The sequence below is a fragment of the Pelodiscus sinensis genome, chromosome 10 (genome assembly GCF_049634645.1).
Source record: "Pelodiscus sinensis isolate JC-2024 chromosome 10, ASM4963464v1, whole genome shotgun sequence".
NCBI classification, from domain to species: domain Eukaryota; kingdom Metazoa; phylum Chordata; order Testudines; family Trionychidae; genus Pelodiscus; species Pelodiscus sinensis.
In genome coordinates this window covers 9,528,145-9,540,101 of record NC_134720.1, presented here as the reverse complement: position 1 = coordinate 9,540,101, position 11,957 = coordinate 9,528,145, and the positions used below count along the sequence as shown (strand labels likewise).

The 11,957-nt window shown below is 44.0% G+C and overlaps 1 protein-coding gene across 1 annotated transcript; it reads right to left on the bottom strand.

Annotated features, from left to right (window-relative positions):
- Positions 1–5,029: 5,029 nt before the first annotated feature.
- Positions 5,030–11,426, bottom strand: OTOS (otospiralin). The gene is made up of 4 exons (XM_006125189.4): positions 11,349–11,426; positions 10,845–10,938; positions 10,490–10,516; positions 5,030–5,441 (listed from the first exon to the last, which is right to left on the bottom strand). The coding sequence occupies exons 2-4, from the start codon at positions 10,900–10,902 to the stop codon at positions 5,257–5,259; spliced, it is 270 nt and encodes an 89-aa protein (XP_006125251.1). The 5' UTR covers positions 10,903–10,938; positions 11,349–11,426; the 3' UTR covers positions 5,030–5,256.
- Positions 11,427–11,957: the final 531 nt, after the last annotated feature.

The following is an 11,957-nucleotide window of genomic DNA, read 5'->3' as shown; positions in this document are numbered from 1 at the left end:
GGGGTTCTAGACTCAGGTGGGTAATAAGGTGGAGAAAGATTTTTGTTTTCTAAGTCATCTTCCTCCCCACTGGAAAAGTGGGGAAGGGTGGTGGGGGACTGGCAGTGTTGTATTTGTGGCTCTGGTGAAAAATCCCCATCCAGAAGAAGAGACCCTGGAGCGGGAAGAAGGTGAGCTCTGCTGCACTGTGGCATTGGTGCTGAGCAGAACCAAACTGCAGCCTGTGTCCTGGTGCAGAGGGACTGTGGTGCCATGTGAGGTGAGCTGGTGATGGCACTGTGGAAGCTGGAAGCTGAGTTGGTGTGAGTCACAGCTGTTTGTTGCTCCCTGCTGAGCAGGCAGGCAGCCTCTGCAGCTTCAAAGGCTCAAGCAGAGCTGCAGAATCAGAGGGAAGTGCTGCTTCTGCTGTTTGAATAGGCTGCTGTGAGCCTGAGGTCAGCACTGGGATCACTGGGGGGACCGTGGGTGCATTCAGAAAGGCGGATGCTGAAAGCTCTTTGCCTTGGCACTGCAGAGTCAAAAGCGCTCAGCCACAGAGTGGCTGACGCTGATGAGACTGAAGCTTCAGGGAGTAGCCATACAGAAAAAAAACAACAAATGATCTGGTAGTACTTTATAGACTAACAAAACATGTAGGGTATGTCTACACTACCCCGCTAGTTCGAACTAGCGGGGTAATGTATGCATACCGCACTTGCTAATGAAGCCCGGGATTTGAATTTCCCGGGCTTCATTAGCATAAGCGGGGAGCCGCCATTTTTAAATCCCCGCTGCTTCGAACCCCGTGTAGCGCGGCTACACGGGGCTCGAACTAGGTAGTTCGGACTAGGGTCCTATTCCGAACTACCGGTACTCCTCGTGAAACGAGGTGTACCGGTAGTTCGGAATAGGCACCCTAGTCCGAACTACCTAGTTCGAGCCCCGTGTAGCCGCGCTACACGGGGTTCGAAGCAGCGGGGATTTAAAAATGGCGGCTCCCCGCTTATGCTAATGAAGCCCGGGAAATTCAAATCCCGGGCTTCATTAGCAAGTGCGGTATGCATACATTACCCCGCTAGTTCGAACTAGCGGGGTAGTGTAGACATACCCGTAGATAGTAATAGAGATGTAGCCGTGTTAGTCTGGTCTTGCTGAAGTCCTGTCTTTTGTTAAAACATGTAGATGGTATCATGAGCTTTCACGGGCACAGTCCACTTCTTCAGATGACCAGAGTTTTGAGTTTAGGATGTACAGACCCAAAATAAATAGGAGAGAAGGAGGAGGAGAGGGGAGACAGGGAGCAGAGGTTATAGAAAATTCAGGAAGGTAGAGGGAATCAGTAAGTATCTGAAGAATGGGTAGTTAAAGCGAAGCAGTATACTTCCTGGCATAGTATCCTTCCTGGCTTAGAAATCTACACAAAGAGCTGTTTGCACCTTCATTGACTGTTAGGTAGATAGTGTCCTAATCATCCTTCATCAGGATTGAGTCCATTAGCATGAGAATTGAATTTGCGGATGAACTCTAATTCCAATGCTTCTCTGTGTATCTGGCTAGTAGGATTGGTTTGTGACAAGACAGCCACTTGAAGATTTTTTAAACGGTGATTAGGAAGATTAAAGAGTTCTCCCATAGGTTTCTGTATGTTTCCTTTACGTATATCTGATTTGTGTCCATTGATTCTTTCCCACAGAGACGATCCAGTTTGTCCAGTATATAGAGCAGTGGGACATTGCTGGCATTTGATGGCATAGATCAAATTACTGGATGTGCGTCAAATGACCTTTTGATTTGGTAGCTTATGTTGTTGGCTGCAGTGATAAATTCGCTAGTAAAGATATGTGGGCAGAGTTGGCATCGTGTTTGGTTGCAGGGCTGGGTTCCTGGATGCTTATGATGTGGTTGTGTGACATGGTTACTGGAAAGAATTCATTTCAGGTTGAGGGGTTGTCTGTAAGCGAGAAATCAGATACAGAGAACTCAGAAATATAGATACCATCTACATGTTTTGTTAGTCTATAAAGCGTTACAGGACCGTTTGTGTGTTTGTTTTGCTGACGAGACTGAAAGTCCATGCTTCTTCCTTCTGCCTGGGGAAGCACAAGAAGCAGGCTTTCTCCTGGACTTAGAGGGTTTTTGCTGAGACTCTGCAGAGTTTTGTTCAGAGTCCCATGCAGGTCTGAGGGAGTCGTGGAGCAGGGATAGCTTCAGACATAGCTCCCTGTCCGTCCGAGTCCCTGCTTTTAATTTTTGGCAGCGAGAGCATTTTTGGAGGTCATGGGACTCCCCCAAACATCTGACACACTCAGAGCAGTCATCAGAGACAGGGATGGCTTCTTTACAAAGGGAACAGCTCTTGAAACTGGGAGACGCCAGCATGTTGAAACGGAAGTGGGTTTTTTAAATAAACAGGAAGAAGAAAGATACTAACCAACTAGCTGTATGTTAACTGAAACTAAGTAGCTATGTAACTATGTGTAACTAAGAAACTATGTTGCTGAGGTGGGCAGCATGACAGCTGGACTCTATCTCTGGCCCAGACTGTAGAGAAGGAACTGCCGAGCCCGGACCATTTAGGCAGCAAAGTGGCGCATGGCCCCAGGGAGGGGCACTGCTGAGAAAAATCTCCGATCAAAGACGCTGGGATGCACCTTGACCTAGTGGAGCACCCACAGGGACATCTCTCAAAGGAGAACGTAGGCTCACAGGGGGAACCGGGAAGCAGACCAGGGATAGACAACATTGGTTTGGCTGAGGAAATAGAGGTCAACAGGGCAGCACCTTGCAGTCAGGATCCCCACTTAACCAGTGACCTGGTTGGTGCGTTGCAGCCCAGATTCCTGTAAGGGCCCTGAGCTGGGAGGCCGTGGAGTGGGTGGGCCTGTGTCCCACCCCCCCTCACCTTGGGTGGCAGGTTTTCCCCATGGGGATAAAAAAAAAACCCTTTGTTGGCTTTTCACCAGCAAGGAGACCCAATCCCTGCTCATCCTTCAGACAGGCGTGAGCTTTAAACTGTTTAACTGATTATACTGTTTGTTTATTGCCCCTGCCCTGATGTGGCTTGAATTGATAAACTGCTGCTCAGCCTGTAGCAAGGCTTGAGCCCCTTACCTGGCTTGTTGCCCTGCCCTGACCAGTGACTGGACCTTATCAACTATTTATCCAGCCTTTAAACTGTTGAACTGTTGTCTGCCCCACCCTGCACCAATGGGCCAGTGTAAAGATTGCTGAACTGCTTTGGGTTGCGGGCTCCACTACATGTAGTCTGGGCCCAGGCTTAAGGGGGACCACTGTTTATTTATGGGCCTGAGCACAGGTCTGGGGCCCAAGAGTAGGCTAGCTTAGCCTACAAGGACCTAAAACAGGCAGAATAATTCTTGTTGATGAACTACCATAAGAACGGCTGTGCTATGCAAGTCTTCTGTTTAGGGAAGACTTGCTCTGTGATATTCTGGTGATAGATGTCCTGTTTCTTCATTGCCCTACAACTTTGTACAGCTATTTAAATCTGTGCAGGGTGATTGTAACATGTTACCAAAACAGAATAGTAGCACTTTCTGTCCATTCTGCCCACATGTAAATGACTACTCAAGGTGCAAAGCTTTGGAGAATCAGGACATAAGGTGTCTCTTGCCTCAAGGATGTTTGTTCTCAGTTTGTAACTACTAGAGCAAATCACTGATACCAAGAAGGGGAGACTAACTGGTTTGACTAGTGGTAGAAATGTAGCCGTGTTAGTCTGGGCTTGCTGAAACAAAAAACAGGACTGTGTAGCACTTTAAAGACTAACAAGATGGTTTAATAGGTGATGAGCTTCTGTGGGCCAGACCTGAGGAGGTGGGTCTGGTCCACGAAAGCTCATCACCTATTAAACCATCTTGTTAGTCTTTGAAGTGCTACACAGTCCTGTTTTTTGGTTTGACTAGTGATGACAGTATCTTTAGTACATCATTTAAGGAAAAAAATACATTGATTGATAAAGGAAAGGGATTATGATGAATTAAGATATTGATAGAAGGCTCTCAAAATCCCATTGGGTTTCAGCAATCTGCAAGACTGTCTCTGTCTCCAGCTGGAGACTCTTGAACTAATAGTCTTGACTTGGTTGGAGGATCCTAGAAGAGTGTTCCCATGGTGTAAGGAAATGCTCTGCTTGCATAGAGCAAGTGGAGGAAGTGTATCCGTGTGACAGAGTGGGAATAGGCTAGGGTTAGCTCACCACTCTGCACACCTTGCAAGTGCCCTTGCATGGGCCAAGTTGAGAGGTAATTGATTAGGACTGGTAGGAGTCAGCTCATCAGCTGGGGACTGTTAAATAGAGGTGGTGGGAGGTAGTGGAAAAAGACTAAGAAGTCCAGAGAAATGAGATCTCTATCCCCAGCCTCTCATGTTATGCCTAGGGAATACACTGAAACCTGGGGAAAGCCTTATCGTGATGGGACATGAAGTTATCCGTTGTTGAATGTCTATAGTGTGGTGAATTTATGTAAGCATGTGTGAGGATTGCTTGCAAAGAAATACAGGGTGAGGAAGCACAACCTACGATAATCCCCCAACCTGTGCCACATGTTCCTCCCCACAACAAAAAGGTGTTAAAGATGGAGGATATACAGCCAAACTGATCTCTGCTACGTTTGTCCTCTGCTAGTGTAAAGGACTTTATGCCCTCAGTGGCAGCAGCAAAAGTTAAAGTGCAATCTGTTCTGCACTCACTTGCATGTAACAAGGGACCCCAAATCAACTCTGTACAATTGCACTCGGACATAGTGAAAGAATTGGGACCATAAACTCTCAATGTGAAAATCAGGGAGCAGGTTGCAAAGCACTGTCAATTGAGAGCCCTTAATGTGGAATTCCCTGTCCAGCCTGGGTTATCTGAGCCCACTTCCATTGGTTAAATATATGAAGGCCTTTTGCAAAAAGTGACTCTTATAATAATGATTTGGGTCAATATATGTTTGATGTTACTCTTTATATATTAGTCAAAGTCTACAGACTACTCAGTGTGTACATTTTAAAATACAAAATAACCAAAACCAAGATTGGAATAAATGATTTTTTTATTTTTGCACAAAAGAATACACTGTATTGAAATGAAAAGCTGGACTAATTATCTGCCATTTTACAAGCATGGAAATGCTATACAATATAAGAGTGCTTGAATATATAAAATATTGAAATAACATTACAGACTGAATAAGCAATTCAGGTGTGCTTACTGGCAGCAGTAAATTCATTTAAAGATTTCAGCATTAGCATTAGCAGAAGTATGAATCATTAGTGCTCATGATAAGGAACATCATAACCAAGAGTATTCCCAAAAGGATATTGAGCAAAGAGGGTTCTGGCCATTTCGTTGATTCTGGTGTATGCTCCCAGGGTCCGGAAATACTCAACGTATGACCAAAAATCACTGGACCAGAAAGGCCAGTACGGGAGGGCTGCAGGTTCCTGATACGTGTCTACAATAAAAATTGCAGAATTAGATGAAGAGAATATGAAATGTGTTGGTTAGAGCATGAGACTGGGAGCCAAGACTCCTGGGTTCTAGTCCTAGATTTCTGTATGAAGTAGGTCACTTACCCTTACTGAAGCCCTGATTCTCTAGACCTGTTGCCCTTTATGCCACCAGGTGGTTTTCTGCCTGCCATACAGCCACTGTAAAAGTTGTACACTGCCGACTCATTTGTCCCTTGTGCAGGGGAGACGATGGGCAGACCAGAGAGGGAATGAAGAAGGGCATGGCCAAAGTATTTGTGGTCTGGTATAATGGCCACAGAGGATTGTTAGATGCTGGCCCAAAATAGAACAGGCCTGGGGCTGTTGTACTTTGTGTTGTAGGCTGATTGAGGACTAGACGTAGTTAAAATTACAACACCTAAAGGTGGCTTTAAGCAAGATTCCCTCTAAGCTGTGCAGTAACATGGCCCCTCAGCTGCTTAATAGCCCAGTCAGGCAGTTCTGTGCATGGAGCCCTGAGCCCCTGGCTGGCTGAATAAGCAGCTCCAGGACTGTGTTGTCATGCAGCTTGGAGGGAACCTTGGCTTTAAATAACCTCTGCCATCCCCTTCCACCACTTTCCTCTGCCCAGGACAGGAATGGTGTATCTAAGAATCTGGCCATGTGTCATTAGATCCATCTCTTAAAGGTATAATCCTTGTAAACTATCTTACAGGGGTACTGAAGTACTTACTCACTTAGGCCAGGTCTACACTAGACCGGGAAGGTTGGCTTAAGGTACGGAACTCCAGCTATGTAGAATATGTAGCTGGAATTGGCTACCTTAAGCCCAGTGTGGCACTGTGGGAGGCCGATGGGAGCAAATGCTCCCATCGATTTCCCTTACTTCTTGCGACTGAGAGAAGCACAGATGTCAGCTGGAGCAGTCCTCCGCATTCCATTTATGGCGCTATACTAGACCCACTAAATCAAACATGAGAACGTTGATCTCCAGCGCAGTGAGTGAAGACGTGCTATGTGATTGTAAAGTACTGCTTGTTATTAGCCTAGTGAGAAGCACTCTAAATTGAGCAGGTTGTAACTGAAAATGCTGTTCTCAATATTAGGATATTTCATAGAGTAATGGAATCAATGGAAGTTTTGAATGACAACTGATGGCATTGTGTGACTTTATACAGGAAGGTTTTCCAAAATCCTCTGACATTGGTATTAATTATTCTGCAAACAAAGACAACTTTTCCTACACACACTGCAAATGACCGCTTGGATGCCAAACAATTTGATTCTTGCTATCAGCTAAGAGGATCCCCAACTAGAATCCTTTCCACTTAAACAACGTGAATAGCACAGAACTTTTCTATACTTTTCCATGATAACACAATTAACATTTATTTGGCTTCAGCTTCCTGCAGGGTACAGGCCACATTCCGAGACTTCTCATACCCACTCTGAGACCTGATTGTACAAGTGGCTCCCTGCAGGTTGACCCTTGCATCAATAGAGCTCGGTGAGGGTAAGGCACAAAATACACTTAAACCTCTGTACTTTGGGTGATCCTAATCTGGGAACACCCATGGTATGGAGGGGCTCTGCGCACTGCCACTCCCCCTTATCCCCAGCTGGAGGTAGTGTGCAGAGCCGCTTCCCCTGCAGCTTTTCTCCACTGCTCCCATAATGGCAGAGGGCAGTGCCTGGGAGCAGCGGAGAGCATGGAGCTACGTTTGCCCTCAGAAGTGGGGTGGCAGTGTAAGCTCCCTACCCCCCACTCTTTCACACCCAGACCCTGCAGCACTCTCCATAGCCCAGCAAAATCTTTAATCTGGCATCCCTGTTTCCCAGACTTGCCAGATTAAAGAGGTTCAAGTGTATCAGGGTCTAAGGTGGCTTGCAGAATTCTAAAGCCTTGGAATTGTGTCACTTCTCTGTAGGTAGCAAAACCAAAAGGCTACAAAGATGGAAAGAGAGATAGAAATAGGAAGTGTCTAGAAGTTGCAGACACTGCCCAATGTGCACACAGCCAGGTTTTGACTTTGTTTGTAAAGAAAATGGCTTAGGCTGCCAGTTCAGTGTGCTAAGGGCCTGATGCTTCCAGGTTCTGAACACCTTTAGGTCTTGATCCAGTAAATCGCTTCAGCATACATGGTACTTAGTTGAAGTGCCAACAGGCATAAAGTTAACGTGTGTACTTCAGTGCTTTGCTGGATGAAGACATCTGCTCTCCTAATATTTTGGATATGTCCAAACCCCATTGAAGACAGTGAGAGTGTTTCTATTGACTTTGATGAGCTTCAGATCAGACCCTTTAGTGGGAACTAGTGGTTGTCTGGAGTCCTGGGATCAAGCCCTAATTTCACAAGCTAGAATTTGCAGTGCATAGTCACAGATAGCAACAAAACAAAATCAAGTGAATCAGATACTGATATCTGTGGAATTGAGTCCACTGCTTGTATTAGATGGCCTCCAGGTTCATGCTGCAGTCTGCTCCTTGGAACAGTGCAAAACAAAAACATTTGCTGGTGTGCACTGTAAAATATTACCCCCGCTAGGTTATTATATTATAAAATACACACCAAGAAGAAGTGTGTGTTTTTTAATTGGGCTGTGGGGTTAAAATTATTTCCTGTGTTCAAATAAAATATTTCACTTTCCTTATTACATCTTAAATTTGTTAATGTGCAGAAAAACACTGAGTTGTGAGGTATAATTAAAGTAAGACAATGAGGCTTGTTGCATGGAATTAAAACATTTGTTTTCAATAACATATACTCACATTCTTTCCAACCCAACCCCCATTGTCTACCAAGGTTCATGTTTTGATGGGCATTGCTTTTTACCTGTGGAATGTTACATTATTGGGTATCAGCATATTCAAAACAGTTCTTTGCTCTTATGACAACACACATGCCAGTGAATGTGGTATAGTATTTGTGTTCAGCTTTTTTTCTAGCAGTCATAGAAAAATTGTCTGTCATATGCTCTTTGCTCTGAATTAGAATTTAAGCAAACATATGGTCAACAAAATTCCCCCATGTTGTCCTCAGAAATAACTAGCTAACTCTAAATCAGTGGTTCTCGAAGTGCGGTCTGCAGACTACTAGTGGTCAGCAAATGTCTTGCAGGTAGGCTGTGGGTTCCCTCCACCCCCCGCAGCAGGAAGTCTGTGCTGGTGCTCCAGCCCCATGGCCCCTCATCATGAGATTGGAGTGCCAGTGCCAGGTTCCTGGTGCGGGCAGGGGGAGCCTCGTGGGCCAGATGCAGCTTGCAGGGTGAGGAAGCAGCTCTGCATACTGCTGCTGCTCCTTCCCCTGGCTGGGGAAATGACAGCACAGGAAACAGCTCACCTGGAGGCTTGGCCATGCCTGGGAGCAGCAGGGGGCATGGAAAGAGGTAAGTACCCCTATCCCCCTCATGTCCAGACCTCATTTCCCCATCACCTCCACCCCTAAGACCCACACCTACTTCTGTATCCTCTCTCCCTGCCCCCCACTCCACTCCTGCACCCTTTCTGTCCCCCTCCCAGACTCCCTCCATCCTTCGCCTGCTCCGGCACCCATTTTGTCATGGTTGGTTGACTGGTAGTCCACAGAAATGTTTGTGTTGAGCTAGAGGTCAAAAAGTTTGAGAACCACTGCTCTGAAGCACCAACACCTATCAATCAATAAGGCATTTTAAATATTGTTAGGGTGACATTTTAAAAGTAAAGGCGAACATTGCATACTATCCCTCAGTTGATGTAAAATCTGCATTGCTCCAGACTCTGTACTGATATGTGCCGTCTGAGAGTGTGTAACTATTTTCTTTTTTAATTGGTTTTCTGGTAATTTGATTTTAAGCTTTTTTTGTCCTGGATGATGGGATTTCTTGCCAATAAGTAGACATGCATCCAGAGGTTCCTGCAAATCCAGTATATTTAAAAGTCTGGTGTTAAATAAGAACATAAGAATGGCCATACTGGGTCAGACCAATGGTCCATCTAGCCCAGTATCCTGTCTTCTGACAGTGGTCAACACCAGATGCCCAGAGAGAGGGAACACAACAGGTAATCCTCACGTGATCCCTCCCTCTCCTGTCTCCCATTTCCAGACAAACAGAGGCTAGAGACACCATTTGTACCCATCCTGGCTAATAGCCATTGATGGACCCAACTTCCATGACTCCATCTAGCTCTTTTTTTAACCCTGTTAAAGTCCTAGTCTTCACCATCCACATCCCCTGGCAAGGAGTTCCACAGGTTGACTGTGCGCTGAGTGAAGAAAAACTTCCTGCTGCCTATTAATTTTATTTGGTGACCCCTAGTTCTTCTATTGTGGGAATAAGTAAATAACTTTTCCTTATTCACTTTTTCCAAACCAGTCATGATTTTATAGTCCTCTAACATATCCCCCCGCCCCCCCTCCCCGCTTAAAGTATGTCTACACTAGCCCCCTAGTTTGAACTAGGCAGGCTAATGAGGGCAACTGAAATAGCAAATTAGAATGTTCCCGGGTGGTCGCCATTTTGGAAATTGACTAGCCCGGAAGAACTGCCGCAGAGAAGGGCGATTCCAAAATAAACCCCTTACTTTGAATTACCAGTTAAACCTCATGAGGCATAAATTAGTCCCCATCATATTGTATGTATAGTTGGGATTATTTTTTCCAATGTGCATTACTTTGCATTTATCAACATTACATTTAATTTGCCATTTCGTTGTTCTTAATTCATGATAGTATTGTAAAACACACAGTCTGCTGATCATCTAAGGTCTTTCCTTAGTTACCAGTTTTTCTGTTTTTGCTAACAAATCTTCTCTCTTTGTAATATGAAAAATGTTTTTACTTTAATCAATTGCCTAACAACACTTCATGCATTTATTTATTTACTTCTTATTTCATACACTATCATCAGCAACAGATGAAAACATCTCTGTCAGAGCCTGATTCAAAGCCCTTTGATGCAATAAGAGTCTTCCCCACTGACTATAATGCATTTTGGAATTGGTCCACCAATTACAAATGTCTCTTCCAATTTTTAGAAATGTAGGGGGGAGAAAATGACTGAAAAACATTACCGTCTTCATCCTGTATTGGCCGGGCATCTGTAAATAAATACACAATAATCAGTAGCAGGTCTCTGAAGGGTTTGCAGTATACAAAGATGTGCTGTATAGCCCAGAAGCTGACCAACTCTGCAATGCATTGATGCCTACTGACAGCTACGCCTACTGACAGCTAAACTAGTGTGTTTGAGACCACTGAATAAAGACCACTGTTTCCAGTTATTCAGTGATACAATCTGAATAATGTTTGCCTATAATGGCTGGTGTACAAATAACATTTGATATCATATGCAAGTTGACAGATGTTGATTAAAACATTTAAGACAGTTGGAAAAAATAAAGAAAATAAATATAAAAGTTAACTTACCTGTTAATGCATTCATCAACATGTAGAAGAAAATTAAGCCAATAAAGATAACTCTCATGATCTCTGCAAATTATTATTCCTGTTTTCAAAATATCTATAAAATGATATAGAGAGAATATATCAAAATACATTTATCTTCTACAAAAAAAGATTGGAATAATCTATTTTTCACTAAAGTGACAGTAAGATATTTATGACATATCCAGATGTCTCCAATCCTCCAAATCCTAGAAGCAATTGGCACTGGCCACTGCCAGAGACAGGCTACTGGGCCAGAGGAACTGATGTTTTGACCCAATATAGCTGTTCTCATGAAAATTGTTGATTTAAAAAAACTTTCAGTATGTTACAATAACTGCAGTGCTGAGACTTGCTGTTCTTCTGGATTTATGGAATGTTAAAATTAATAGAAGTTCACCTGCATTGTCATGAAATTAAGTGTTCTGGAAATATTTTGTTTTGTAGTTACTTTAGTTTCACTGTAGAAATGACCCTTTCCCCTACCTTTCTTTGGAATGAGTCTTCAGCTCTGTGTCAGTTGCAAGAATCTGAATCGGCTTCTATTGCTGTAAATAGCACCACAGTTTACAGAAGGGTGGGGAATAAGGAAAGGAACGTCACTTACTTAATTCACCAATCTGATTTTTTTCAGATTAATCTAGAAACATGTCGCTGTCATACATCTATAATATATTGCAGATCCATCTGTGGTTAGAAATGTCTAGAAAAACTTTGGGAATAAAATTCCTATATTATAAAACTAGAAAAAAATATCCAGTAACTAATTCAGTAATTACAGATAACACTATCTCTCTAATTTTTTTTTCTTTGGGAAAAGGTCTTCTCAGAATTTTCATTGGCACTTATTGTAAATTTTGAGGTGGATCCCCCCTCCCAGGAAGCTTGCCCCTGCCATCTCCAGGGAAGCTGATAACCCACCTCCCTGTCCTCAGCTGGACCAGCTCTAGCCTTGGGGAATCTGGAGGCAGCTGCCCAGCTTCAGGACTCAAAATCACAACTCCAACTTCTGGAGGCTGACACCTTATTCACTAGGCCACTGAAGGATCCACCCCAGACCCAGGCTTCTCAAGTCTTCCTGTATATTCTCAAATG

Excerpts from the sequence above, each read along its gene's own strand:
- OTOS (XM_006125189.4), bottom strand. The coding sequence starts at position 10,902 with ATGAGAGTTATCTTTATTGGCTTAATTTTCTTCTACATGTTGATGAAT. Across the intron at positions 10,517-10,844 it reads GTTGATGAATGCATTAACAG|ATGCCCGGCCAATACAGGAT; the intron begins GTAAGTTAACTT and ends ATTTATTTACAG. Across the intron at positions 5,442-10,489 it reads GCCAATACAGGATGAAGACG|ACACGTATCAGGAACCTGCA; the intron begins GTAATGTTTTTC and ends TTTTTATTGTAG.